We start from the raw sequence: 14,277 nt of genomic DNA, 5'->3' as shown, positions 1-14,277 counted from the left end.
ATCAACGAGTGAATAAAGAAATTGTGGCATATGTATATGTATGTGTATATGTATATGTATATGCAGAGTGGAATACTATTTGGCCATAAAAAGGAATGAATTAACGACATTTGCAGCGACTTCGATGAGATTGGAGCCTATTATTCTGAGTGAAGTAACTCAGGAATAGAAAACCAAATACCATATGTTCTCACTGATATGTGGGAGCTAAGCTAATGAGGACACAAAGGCATAAGAATGATACAATGAACTTTGGGGACTTGGAGGGACGGGTGGGAGGGGAGCGAGTGATGAAAGACTACAAATAGGGTGCAGTGTATACTGCTCAGGTGATGGGCGCACAGAAATCTCACCAAGCACCACTAAAGAACATGTAATCAAATACCACCTGTACTCCAACAACCTATGAAAAAAAGAAAAATATTTTTCCAAAGCACTTTTTTTCTACTGAGATTGTCCCCATCTCCTTGAAAATTAAAAAAAAATCACCTTTTCCTCCCAATGAGGGGAAAAAGGAAAAGCATGAAAGTAAAGTTAAATAGCAATATCTGAAACTGAAGGTAAGGTCCAAGTAAAGTGCTAGGTTTTGCTATAGTTTAAAAGATTTAAAAAGCCAATGTAGCTTTAAATTATTAGCATGATTTGCAAACGAAATTCTCTAATACGGAACCACAAAAATCAGCATATAGAGGATCAAATTAGTACTACAGGTGAAAGCACTTGGCCACCCACAAACCAAGAGGAAAAAAAAAAGAAACTAAAACAGGTGGCAGGTACTTGTTACAGTTTAGGTAGCTGAACTATCACTAGATCATAGTTTAGAACTATCACCAGATATAGTTGTTGAAAATTTAATGAATAAGAGGAAATGGAGGAAGCTCAGAAACCACAGTTATTTCCACTTTAAATAAGGATGATGGTTCTGCACCACCAGCTGTTTATAGTTCACTGAGTGAGGTTCTAGTTGATAGGAGATAATTACCTCTTCCCTACAGGAGGTGAAGTGTTTCTCATTCTGCAGACACCTCTGATGAATGGCCATGTGGGTATGAGACCAAGATAGCGTGCCAAGATCAGTTTGGTTTTTAATGATCTCTTTAAACACTTGATTTTCTATTTTTTCCTATTTAAGTGTAGAAAAATGTGCACCTTAAAATATACAGAACCACATCACTGGCTGTCATTTTGCTTTTATACAATACTTTAATTTTACAGGGAAAGTAGAGCATACACAGTATGCCATCCACAGCATTAGAAAAGGATGAGGGTGGAGGATGTTTCACGGTCATTTCAACTTCAAACATTTTGAGATTTGAAGATTCTACTGACTCATTGTTTTCCCCTGAAAACTATTCTGTCCCTCAGCACCTTATCAGATAATGATGTTCCCATTATCCCAGCCATTTCAGTTCTTTCATCTACTTGGAAAGGCCCATCAATTTTATCTTCCCAATCTCTCTCAAATTTGTCTCTTCACTTCCAAAGCAAACTGCCACATACCTTAATACTTCTTACCTGCACTATGGTCCTCTTATCTTAAATGGTCTCCCTGCTTCTAGTCTCTTCAAATAATCAAGTTCAACTAAAATACTAGTTTCAGATTAATATCACTTAAGTACCACTCTCATCATACCACTTTTGTATGTAAAACATTTCAAAAGCAGGTTGTGACTCCAAAATAGAAAAATGCTTATGGCATATTAAGCAGAAAAACAAAATCAAAAATAAATTATTTTCTTACATATATGTAAGACGGTGTGTACATATTAATAAGAACTAGAAAAGAACACAAAAAATGAAGAGAAATTAATTTTAAAGGGTCTGAGACTTGATGTTTACCAATAGTTTCTATTTGTTATAATAACATTTATAAAACAAATAAGTAAAATCTTTCAGTGACCACTTACTGCCTATGTACCATAAAACTTAACCTCTGTAATCTGTTTCCAAGCCTACCTTTCCAACTTATTTTCCATCCCTCCTTTCACACAACCTAAAATTCCAGACGAACTGAACTGCCACACTTATCATATGGGTTCCTGTACTGTTCTTTCCCAGTTACGAGCCACTGCTTAGCTGATAACCTCCAGCTGGTACATTCTTTTCCTTCATTTCTGTGTGTCCAAATCCTATTTAACTATCTTTTACAGTTTACTTCAAACAATACATTCTCTACAAGACTATCCCTGATGTCTCCTTACTCAAAACTCCAATAAGCATTTCATCTATTTCTCTCCTATAAAATGTAAGATGTTATATTTGTATTGTATTGTGTGTGTGTGTGTGTACGTGTGTAAGAAGTAGCTCCCTTTAGGACAGGGTCTTTGTTTTAGCCATCTTTGTATTCCACTCAAGGCATAACACAGTGTCTTTCTGAATAAATATGTAAAATGTGTGAGTACTGATTTTCAAGGGCCAGGAAGACTAAAAACAACTGAAATTATTACTCTTAGTTATATTATGATCCTTCTTTTTTTCACTCAAATTTATTCTTAACCCAACCTTCTTACCTGAAGATATGTTATTCTCCGCTGAACCAGTTCTGTCAGATCTTTGGCCTCTTTTTCCCGCCAATCACCTGCTCCATCTGTCTGACTGAGGTAGTATAGATCCGTCATTATAGACCTGTTAAAACAAACGACAATGGAGATCTAACTTGTTTGTACTGCTTCACTGGATTACACAAAGTCTTAAGAAGAATGCCAGATTCCTCATAAAGATTGATGCTCGCATTGACACTGGTACTCATCTTTTATTTTCTATCAAGGTTGTGCAATTCAAAAATTAGTCTCTTAAAATCCAATAGTCATTCCTATAGTAAATTTTCACTGTTGAGAAAATATACTTTTTTTGTTCAAGCTAGTCAGCTGCACTTGTTTCTCAACATAGACAAAGCACTACAAAGATCTGGAGGAAAGTGAATACGCAAAGCAAACAAATGAGTAAATTAACATAGAGAAAGAAGTTGACGTTAGTATTAGTACCTCTTGGTTCTCTCTATCATTTCATGCCCCCTTTTAATTTTTCTCTTCATATTTAAACACTCTGAGTGACTGGAAAAAGATCAGAGGAAAATTTTTACACAACTCTTAACAGTATAAACCAAGGGTCAGCAAATTTTTTCATTAATGGGCCAGACAGTAAATATTTTAGTCTCTACAGATCTCTAAGATCCTTTGCCTTTGTAGCAGAAAGCTGCCATAGATAATATGCAAATGAATAGGTGTGGCTGTGTTTGAATAAAACTTTATTTATAAAAACAGGCAATGAGCCAGATTTGGTCTCTGGGCCATAATTTGCTGAGTCCTGGTCTAAACTAATAAAATGATTATTTAGCATCAGTAATTCCCATTCTGTGTAGCATCAGTAATTTCAATTACAACATGCTGGATTACCTGCAGAGTAAAGTAAAATCTCCAGTAAACTAAAAAGAGAAACTTTAGGGCTGCTACAAATGGTTTTATTTATATTGCATTAAATAAAAATTATGACTTGCATTTAGCAAGAAAGAAAAGTAAAAAGCAAGAGTCTCTGTTTGTCTAACATCTCCTACAAATCTGTCAGCAAATTTATAGCTAATTTCTAATTTTTCACATATCACCACCAGCACTTTTACCAACTGAGACACCATCTTCTCTCACCTGGATTACAACAACCTCCTAACAAGGTCTCCCTGCTTCCACCATTGCCTACATCTAAAGTCTGTTCTCAATATATCAGCTAGATCCTGTTACAACATCAGGCAAATAATGTTACTACTTTGTTCTTAACATGAATTGGCTCCTCAGCTCAGAGTCAAAGCCAAAATTACTACTTTGACCTAAAAGACCCCACCCAATATGGCTCACTTTGATCTCATCTCCCACTACCATCCTCCTTGATTTCTCTATTTCAGTCACACTGGTCTTGTTGCTAACCCCTGACACTGCCAGGTATATTCCTACTCCAGAGCTTTTCTATTTGATCCTCCCTGCCCTGGAATGCTCTTTTCTCAGATATCTATTCACATGGCTCATCTAAATGACCTTGAAATCTTTGCTCTAATGTCACCATCTTCATAAGGTTTTCCCAGATTATCCCACTGAAAAATCCAACACTCCCGCCCATCACCCTCAACCCTTGGTTTTCCCTCTCCTCCTGTTTGAGTAGGTAGCTAGGCAGACTTAAGAGGGCAGAAGAAGGCACCCCCTTAACCTCCAAGCAATGTCAGGCGACCATCAGGTGATGGTCAGGCAGTTGTTAAAGTATCTCTCTAAAATAATTTAACTAGTCACAGCTGGTGCCAGGGAACGGCAGTCTCCTAAATAGAAAACAACTGAAGCTGGTCATCAGCAGCTTCCTGATAAGTTTTCAAGAGTTGTGTGAGTTGGCTCAAACATGTGTACTAAGAGGCAAAATGGCAGACTTTAACTGTTATATGACCTTCCTCTAGGAACACTCAACTGGTAAGGAAAAAAAGCCTCAAATGAGCATGTGCACAACTTCAGTAAACACACTGCATATGCGATCCCTCCCAAGTGCTGACAGGCCATTGCTCATGCAGACAGCCTGCCCCAAGGAAAGATCAGGTAAGAAGAAATGCAAACCCCGGAACCATAGCAATATATACAGGCCCAAGTCAATGGTCAGACAGCACACTTGACCCTCTCAAGTCGCCCGCTTGGCCCTCTTACAAGTGTACTTTACTTCCTTTCATTCCTGCTCTAAAACATTTTAATAAACTCTCATGCCTCTTCTAAAACTTGCCTCGATCTCTCACTCTGCCTTATGTTCCCCTGGCCAAATTATTTCCTCCAAGGAGGCAAGAATCGAGCTGCTGCAGGCCCGTATGGATTCACTGCTGCTAACACTCCTTCCCTGCTTATTTTTTTTTTTCTAAGCAGTTATCATTTTCCAATATACAATATTACTTACTTCTTATCTTTCTGCCCTACTAGAATTTAAGCTCCAAAAGAATGAACTTTTTTTTGGTTGCTTCTTTCATTTTTTTGTTTTTTGTTATTTAAAATCAGCATGTGGAACAGTGCATGTCACAGACAAAATATTCGATAAATATCTTTAGATGAATGAAAAAGTAGCAAAAGAAAAACCTTCAAGAGTTTATATAATGAGATAACGGTGATAATTTTTACTATCACAGAAAGCCATTAGAAGTACACATGATTAACAGAGAATACGTGATAATAGCCCCTTTTGAATAAAGTGAAACTATTAATATAATTAAAAATTAAAAATCTTAGCCACCATTTAGACTATTCATCCTAAATTAATAGTGGAACAACTTTGAACGATGCTTTGGAACAACAGTTCCATTTGTGAAGCACTTTAGACATTTGTTTCATGTGTCAACATTCATCACACACAGGACACTTTGCAGCTTATTTACTTCCATTTTCACCCTTTTAAAACAGGCAAGAGGCCAATATGTGATGCCTTGTCCATTTTCTTATTTATTATTCTCAGCTAGGATTCAAAACATTTTCTTTTCATGAAAGACTTTGGCTGCAAAAACCAAACCTACAATGCAAGAAATTAACCTGAAGTCTTTAGACTAGGCAAAGTTTCAACTTCAAAGTTTTTTCAGATTATAAAACTGAGTCCTCTATGGACTATTATGTAGACTACAGTATTTTTTTATAGTTACTGAGGGGGAAAGTCACTATCTGTATGAAATTGTGAGTTGCTCATGGAAACACAGAAGTCTTTAACTATAATAGGGCTATAGGGCTCGGCTAAAACTTCATTTAAAACATATTCTCAGTTTCATAAGCCTCTTTCCCATCACCCTCATCACACTCATTATTCTTTATATTTCATAGGTTTCATCATAATAGAATGTGGTCATTTGTTTTTTCCTACCTATCAAATAGGAGTAATCACAAAACTTGTTGCAAGTCTCAACTTTACATTTATTTATTTATTTATTTATTTATTTAAGACAGAGTTTCACTCTTGTTGCCCAGGCTGAAGTGCAGTCACACAATCTCAGCTCACTGCAACCTCCGCCTCCCAGGTTCAAGTGATTCTCCTGCCTCAGCCTCCCAAATAGCTGGGATTACAGGCATGCACCACCACACCCGGCTAATTTTTTCTGTTTATAGTATTGACAGGGTTTCACCATGTTGGTCAGGCTTGTCTTGAACTCCTGACCTCAGGTGACTGGCCTCCCAAAGTGCTAGGATTACAGGTGTCAGCCACTGCGCAGGCGCAAGTCTCGGTTTTAAATAACAGTATCGTGCTGGAGATGTCATACAATGGAATAACCAGTTTATCAGCAAATGTCTGTTGAAGGAAAAAAGGAAATTCAATATGCTCTCAGTTTTACGTTAAATGTGTCACTACACACATGCACATGGGTGCACGAATGCACATGAACAGCTACAGAAACAAAAAGCATTACATTTCATTGACAATCATCACATAGCCTCAAGGAGGTAAAAACTGCATTAGGTCTAATTTAGACAGAAGAGTGCCTTGAAATATAAGCATTAGCATGGTTTATGCTTTCTTGTCATAGGAATCAAGACATTCCTTTACCATTGTGAATGAAAGCTGATCTCTACTTTTTTAAATAAATTAGTTTATGTCAATGTTTTTACCAAGTTTACATCAGTACTAAGTCTTGGCAATTAATTATTCACATTCATCTGTCTCTACCTAGAAAGCAGAATAACCAAGCAACTAGAAGACCAAACATCAAATAAAAAAAAAAAAGAGTACACTAATTTTTTGTGATAATGCAGTTAGGGTATCAATATAAGTTACTGTAACTTCATGATCCACTAAAATTAAGCTTGTTTTTAAAATCTTTTGTTTCTCGGCCTCTCTGTTGGAGACCATGTAAGCAAGACAATTAAGTCCAGGATACAACCTTAAATTCAAACTAGTTCTTTACTGATTCAATTATATTTGAAAGTTATCATCCTGCAGTATTTATTTTTTGGTCAAAGACAAGAAGATAATCAAATCAGCAAGGGAACCATGGTGACTCAAAACCATTCTGCAGAAGCCCTGGGTTTTCAGTAACTCTACCCTGAAACCAGATCTCCTAGAAGAGTCCCAGAAAGCAGGGAATCTGGTTGTTGTGGTTTTGACTACGAACATATCAAGAAATCTAATAAGTGGGCATACTAAAGACCTAGTATGAGACCAGGTCAAGGTTTGGGAAATAACAAAGCTAGGCAAGGTACCAGCAAAATAGTGCTGGCCATTTGAGGATACAATAAAGTTGCCTGAAGACACTGAGTAGAATATAACTTGTTGTTGTTGTTATTGTTTTTTGAGACAGAGTCTCTCTCTGTCGCCCAAGCTAGAGTGCAGTGGCACGATCTCAGCTCACTGCAACCTCCGCCTCCTGGGTTGAAGCAATTCTCCTGTGTTAGCTTCCCAAGTAGCTGGGATTACAGGCATGAGCTACATGCCTGACGAGCTTTTTTTGTATTTTTGTAGAGATGGGATTTCACCATGTTGGCCAGGTTGGTCTCAAACTCCCAGCCTCATGTGATCCACCCTCCTCGGTCTCCCCAAAGTGCTAGGATTACAGGCATGAGCCACCGCGCCCCGCCAAGTAGAATAGAATTTATGACTCTGAAAGCAAGCCACCTACGACAGGTATTAAAACCTCTATTTCAAAAATTGGTTATGTTTTATGTTCCTTATATTTTCTGCTAATTTCTCTATTTTTCTATTTTAATAGTCATAAAACTATTAAAAAAAAAAGACTTCTAGTCTGCCTCTATGCCACTGAGGAACCAAACACAAAGAGGGCTTTTTGTTTACGCCTGATTCAAAATGTTGAAGAGAGAAGTTTGGTCGGGCGTGGTGGCTCACGCCTATAATCCCAGCATTTTGAGAAGCTAAGGCAGAAGGATCACTTGAGCACAGGAGTTCAAGACCGAGTTGGGCACCATGGCAAGTCCCCCTCTCTACAAAAAATAAAAAATCTAGCTGGGTGCAGGGACACATGCCTATAGTCCCAGCTACTCGGGAGGCTGAGGCAGGAGGATCACTTTAGCCCAGGTCGTTTTTGCACCACTGTGCTCCAGCCTGGGTGACAGAGAGAGACACTGCCTCAAAAAAAAAAAAAAAAAAAAAAAAAAAAAACCAGAGAAGTTCCCCCTAAGGGCCAGCACAGAGATGGAATCCAGGCAAGAAGGTGAAGGAATTAACACTTACGGGGGTAAATGTGACTAAGATTTACTCTCAAAGTCAAATCCATGGGCAAATCTGCATCATGGGCAAGAAAAATTACTTGAGTTTTGTCCAAAGCTGCTTTTACTTAGGTTTGCTCCTGCAGCAAAAATAAGCAATGCTAAGGATAAAAATGTGACCAGGAGACAGGCAAGAAAACAAAGCTCCTTATTGCCTCCCTTATCTCAAGGAGGAACTTTAGGATGCCACCATCTTGACAACTGACACACGTGGGGAAAACTCCAGAAGGATGACAACAAAAATAGCTTATACTATCATATATAAGACAACAATTATGTTACTTTGGTGAGTGATGTTCACTAGGCTTACATTTAGTTTCCAGGCCTTAACATTTTTCCTATTGAGTCTTTCAATAATCTGCCTTTATCTGTGCCAGCTCTGCAGGGTCTAAGAGTTAAGTTTTCCTAATGTATTAATAGGTCTGACCAGAGCCTACTAGAATCTATAATGTGTCAAGCACTAGGTAAAGTATTTTATATATTTTCCTTCATGTAATCATCACAATGCTGTGCTATAGGAATTATATCCCCGTACGTAGAAGAGAAAAAGCTCAGAAAAGCTAAGTATTTAGCAATTAAGAGAACGGATTTTGGAGTAAAACCGTTCTGTTAACTTAGCCTGTGTTAAGCCACCTAATTTCTCTAGAACTGAATATAACTTCAGTTATAAAAATGGAACTAAGCTAAACGCAGTGGCTGACGCCTGTAATCCCAGCACTTTGAGAGGCTGGAGTAGATGGATCACCTGAAGTCAGAAGTTTGAGACCAGCCTGGCCAACATGGTGAAATCCCGTCTCTACTAAAAATATGAAAATTAGCCAGGCATGGTGGCGTGTGCCTGTAGTCCCAGCTACCCAGAGGCTGGGGCACGAGAATCGCTTGAACCTGGGAGGCGGAGGTTGCAGTAAGCCAAGATCGTGCCACTGCACTTCTGCCTGGATGACACAGCGACACTCCGTCTCAAGAACAAAAAGGAACAACTTTGGGAGGCCAAGGTGGGCGGATCACCTGAGATCAGGAGTTCAAGACCAGCCTGGCCAACATGGAGAAACCCTGTCTCTACTAAAAATACAAAATTAGCTGTGTGTAGTGGCAGGCGACTGTAATCCCAGCTACTCAGGAGGCTGAGACAGGATAATCGCTTGAACTCGGGAGGCAGAGGTTGCAGCGAGCTGAGATCGTGCCATTGCACTCCAGCCTGGGCAACAAGAGCAAAACTCCATCTTAAATAAAAAAAAAGAGGAACAAATAGGCCAGGCGTGGTGGCTCACGCCTGTCATCCTAGCACAAACAGGCCAAGGCGGGCAGATCACAAGGTCAAGAGATCGAAACTATTCTGGCCAACATAGTGAAACCCTGTCTCTACTAAAAATACAAAAATCAGCTGGGCATGGTGGCGTGCGCCTGTAGTTCCAGATACTCAGGAGGCTGAGGCAGGAGAATCGCTTGAATCCGGGAGGCAGAGCTTGCAGTGAGCCGAGATCACACCACTGCACTCCAGCCTGGCAACAGAGCGAGACTCTGTCTCAGAAAACAAACAAACAAACAAACAAAAAAACAGGAACAAATAATGCATACCTTGTAGGACAACTGTGCTGATAAAGTAACATAATGAATGCAGAACCTTTATCATAGTGACTGGCATGTAAGAAATCCTTAGTAAGTGATTATTTTTAATCTAAAATCATTCTTAAGTTTGGAAATCACACCCAAAAGATGTGTGGTTGTAGGAAGCAAAACAGAATTAGAACTACTAGATGAAAAACACCCTTTTCCACCTGGAGATTCTTCTTCTAATGCAAACTTTATTTTAGGAGACACTGTTCCATTACAGGCAATGAAGAATCATTATCTGGCTGATAGAGACTAAGTGATGAGCAGAATAAGGATGACTTCATAAAGAAATGTATCCCTTTGCACATGAATATTAAGATGAATGTTCTAGCACCACTTGAAAATAAGCTTGGATTCCTTAGAAGAAAGACAATCATACAAAAACATTTTGTTGAAACAAATCCGAAATTCAAGAAAGAATATCCACATCCCAGCTTAATATAAGTCTCAATCAAATCACATCTCAAAGAACTTAGTAAGATCTTCCTTCCTCCCTTCCTCTCTCTGTCTCTCTCTCTGTTTTTGTGTATATGAAATAAAACACAAAGAATAGAAGGTTTGAAGGTTCACCAAACTTAACTTTTCAAGAGTGGGAATATCAATTCTTGGACCTTCCAAAGAGAATGAAAATACAAGCTATTGGGCAACAACAACTATGATCATAAACTTAAAAAAAATCTGTAAGCTATTCTATCAATCTTTCCCAGTGTACCCCTTGAGTCACAGTCATTTCCTTTGTTACATAATCCCCCACAATGTCTTTTTGTACATTAGCAAATCAGCATAATTAACATAAGTATCATTCACTATTTGGAGAACACAATTTAGTCTAAGCACAGCTGCCCTATATATTACTGATAATGAGAAATGCAAACTAGGTAAGGGAGATGAGATTGCTACTTTAACAGATTGTTTTTCAATAGTTTCAGTCAACACAGTTGAAAAATGGCTCATCTCCTGTACTTTAGTTTTATAATTGTTATAAATTACCATAAACAGAACTTGGTAAAAAATAATAATAAAATAAATGAATAAATTTAAAAAAATGTGGTAATTTTAAAAGCAGAAAGAAGCAGCTTTGGTACCCTTTTCATAAACTGGTATTTGGCAATATGAAGATGATAAAAAGAATCAGAGCAACAGTGATTAAGTTAAACATGTCTCTGCATCAGCCTGAAAGGTTAGACTCCATGATATGCTTAGAGGTTGAGGTACACATCTAAACTGCCATAAATCGAGGCACTGAACCTACAATACAAGATAAATAGTAAAACCACAATGGCAAAAATACTAACTCTAAACTGCTTAATTCTCTCTACTGCAAAGAGGTAGGCTAGGGTCAATTCATGATCAATGATATCAAAAGCTACAAGTATATTTAACTGTATTACTGGGAAGAATGGTCATATGCAATCACTAGAATGAAATCATCATTTAGAAATCTAGTGATGCTAAAACTTGATATCAATATAGCAGATAATAATTAATATGCTACTCTAAATTTATTATACCATCAACACCTCTAAATTCTTAAAACAGCCTGTAAAAGCTTCTAAAAGCCCAAGAATATTACTAATTACTACCAGTTGATTACCCAACTGTGGTTGCAGGCAGAGATTAGGCTCTACTAGTTATTAGCTATCAAGGCCAATCAGGTAAATAAATAGTATTTTGCTAAAAATCTCAGGTGAGTTGAATCTTAGACCAAACTTACGATATTTGGCCCCCAGGCTGCATTTTAATGCCTGGTAATGCAAGTGATGAACAACAGGAGCCAGATTCCAGGAGAGGAAACATGGTGCCCTGACTACTAGGAAACAGCTTCAAGTGGGCAACAAAGGAGGAGTCTTCCCCCGACAGCTCACTGATGGGGTCACTAACCTACAGAGAAATGTGATTTCTACCAGGAAACAACACAGGCATCGGTGGTGAACTCACAAAGAGAAACAGGGAGTCTGTAGTTGTAGTTCTCAAAAACCAGCAACTTTAGCAGCCCTTAGTATTACTACTACTATTATGATCTGTTTTTCACCACAGAACACTTCTGACACCAAATGTGTGCATTTTCCACATCAGATAATTCTCCAAATCTCTGTGGACACCAACTAGGTAGTGACACAAACTACCCAGAATTAGCCCAGACCTCTCAGTTCCATAATACTACACCCCACTTCACATGCCATCGCAAGTACAAAGTGGCCAGGGTACCCACACTCTGTGAAATCAGGGGCTCCCACAATGAACTACTCAAGTTCAATAATCTGCTAATAATCTTCTAACCCAGGTAGAAGGCTGCAAAACCCTAATAGAGCCCAAGACTCAGGAGGGCTCTTTTAAGAAGGCAGGCCCATACCCAAGTGGCAGCCTCACTGACTATGGTCCCAGCTACAGACCTAGAAACCTATACACTATCATTTGAGCCAATGTAAAAATAAAATGGACTTTTGTATCATATAAAAATTACCAGAGGCAAACATAAAAATTTGTTTTGATTTTAATTCTTATACTTAAGGATCTTGAAAATGGTCAGTAAAAGGGTATATTCTACATAATAAAAGTCCTTTCTATTTGTACGTCCGTCAGTTTAAGGGTTATTTCTCTAATGTTTGATTGTGTTTTGCTCATTATTTGTATTACTGCATTCTAATCTGGCTTCCTGGAGTTAAATTACTACCCTATGAAGTTATGTCCCAGATTCATTGTCATTTCTGTTTAAGACAGGAAAATAAACTGACTTGGGTACCTTTACTTACCATTTTTGTTTTCAATGAACTACCATTATTTAACATACTAAATGGCACTGTAAGGAATCATAATTCAACAACAACAACAACAACAAAATGGAAAGTTGATTTATATCAGTTTCTCAGGGGCCCATTTCTTATATTCACTTTTCATTTGTACATATGGTCACAAAACATATGCAAGTTATATAAACAAATTATATTATTATTTACAAAATAATTCCTTAAAGAATTATTTCAATTCAGCTGGACATGGTAGCCCAGGCCTATAATTCCAGCTACACAGGAGGCTGACGAGGGAGGATCACTGGAGACCAGGAGTTCAAGACTGGCCTGGGTAACATAGAAAGACCTCCACATCTAAAAAAAAAATAAATAAATATATACATATATATATGAATTAATTTTTAAAAACACTGGAAAATTAAATTCTCAAGTTATTTGATTACTCAAATCTTTTTTTTTTGAGACAGAGTCTTGCTCTGTTGCCCAGGCTGGAGTACAGTGGCATGATCTCTGCTCACCACAACCTCTGCCTCCCAGGTTCAAGTGATTCTTGGGCCTCAGCCTCCCAAGTAGCTGGGATCACAGGCATGCGCCACCATGCCTGGCTGATTTTTGTATTTTTGGTAGAGACGGGGTTTCACCATGTTGGCCAGGCTGGTCTCAAACTCCTAGCCTCAAGAGATCTCTTAGCCTCCCAAAGTGCTGGGATTACAGGCATGAGCCACCACGCCCAGCCCAATTACTCAAATCTTAAAATTAAACATTCCATCAGAAGTCAGTGGCCAAAATTCTCCTTTACATACAGCATAGTCTACCCAAGTCAAATCCTCTTCAGATGCGAATTGGCCTTAAAAACTGTGATAAGCAAAGAACACAAGCACAAAATTCCATTTAAGAGAAGCTTCGTGCCTAGAATCACCTTTAGGGTAGAGAAATATTAATGACAGAATTAGTCAGCATTTGGTTTAGTGGTCTAAGTATGGCCTGACTGCAAGTTGGGCTAAATATATCAAACAGTCTGTCCAATGTGTGGCCTAATAATTCACTGCCCCTTGAAATCCATGCTATCATATTTCTGTAGATTCATTAATGCTAAAATGATTCCAATAGACAGATTTTTATTTATAATTTCACCTAAAACAACCAAGCAATTTTTCAAAATCATTATAATATTGCTGCTGATGTTAATAAATATGAAATCTCTTACTTGTATGGGGTAATTCTTTTCCTCATCACAGTAGTAGGTTGTGCTAATACAACAATTTTTCTTTTATTGTTCACTAATGAGACAGTAATTGCCATCAGAATCCTACTGGGAACATAGACTTTTAAATATAACAGGCCTAAAGACAGGTTTCACTGTATTTATAATGATTTTCAGATACATTTTGTTCTGCATGAATACAACAGCACCAAAATGTTTTCTTTTCTGTGGAAGATAAACTTCATATTATTTAGCAATGTGTGCATAGGAGAAACAAATTTAACCAGGCAGATCTCAGGTACCTCTTTCCAGCAACTAATGAAATAACAATGAACAGAATGCTCCTTTTTACTTAAAGAAAAAAAAAAATCCTGTTAACCTTTCATTAGAAATCCTTAAAAAAATGCTATTTTAAAGTTTTTAATGTTTGAATTAGAAATGTAACCATCGGACTCACTGTGAGTTCCAATGTACTGCAATGCAAAACTGCACACTCCAC

At 37.9% G+C, this 14,277-nt stretch overlaps 1 protein-coding gene across 13 annotated transcripts in view; it reads right to left on the bottom strand.

The window, feature by feature from the left end:
* Positions 1 to 14,277, bottom strand: part of FUT8 (fucosyltransferase 8) — a 395,429-nt gene that overhangs the window by 106,834 nt on the left and 274,318 nt on the right. For all 13 annotated transcript variants that reach the window (XM_063596244.1, XM_063596245.1, XM_063596242.1 and 10 more), the window contains one exon: positions 2,511 to 2,625. In XM_063596244.1, the coding sequence (XP_063452314.1) occupies positions 2,511 to 2,625 (115 nt within the window). The remainder of the gene's footprint in view (positions 1 to 2,510; positions 2,626 to 14,277) is intronic.

The sequence above is a fragment of the Pan paniscus genome, chromosome 15 (genome assembly GCF_029289425.2).
Source record: "Pan paniscus chromosome 15, NHGRI_mPanPan1-v2.0_pri, whole genome shotgun sequence".
Classification (NCBI taxonomy): Eukaryota; Metazoa; Chordata; class Mammalia; order Primates; family Hominidae; genus Pan; species Pan paniscus.
Note: the sequence above shows the minus strand (reverse complement) of the source record. Positions and strands in the feature narration are given on the sequence as shown.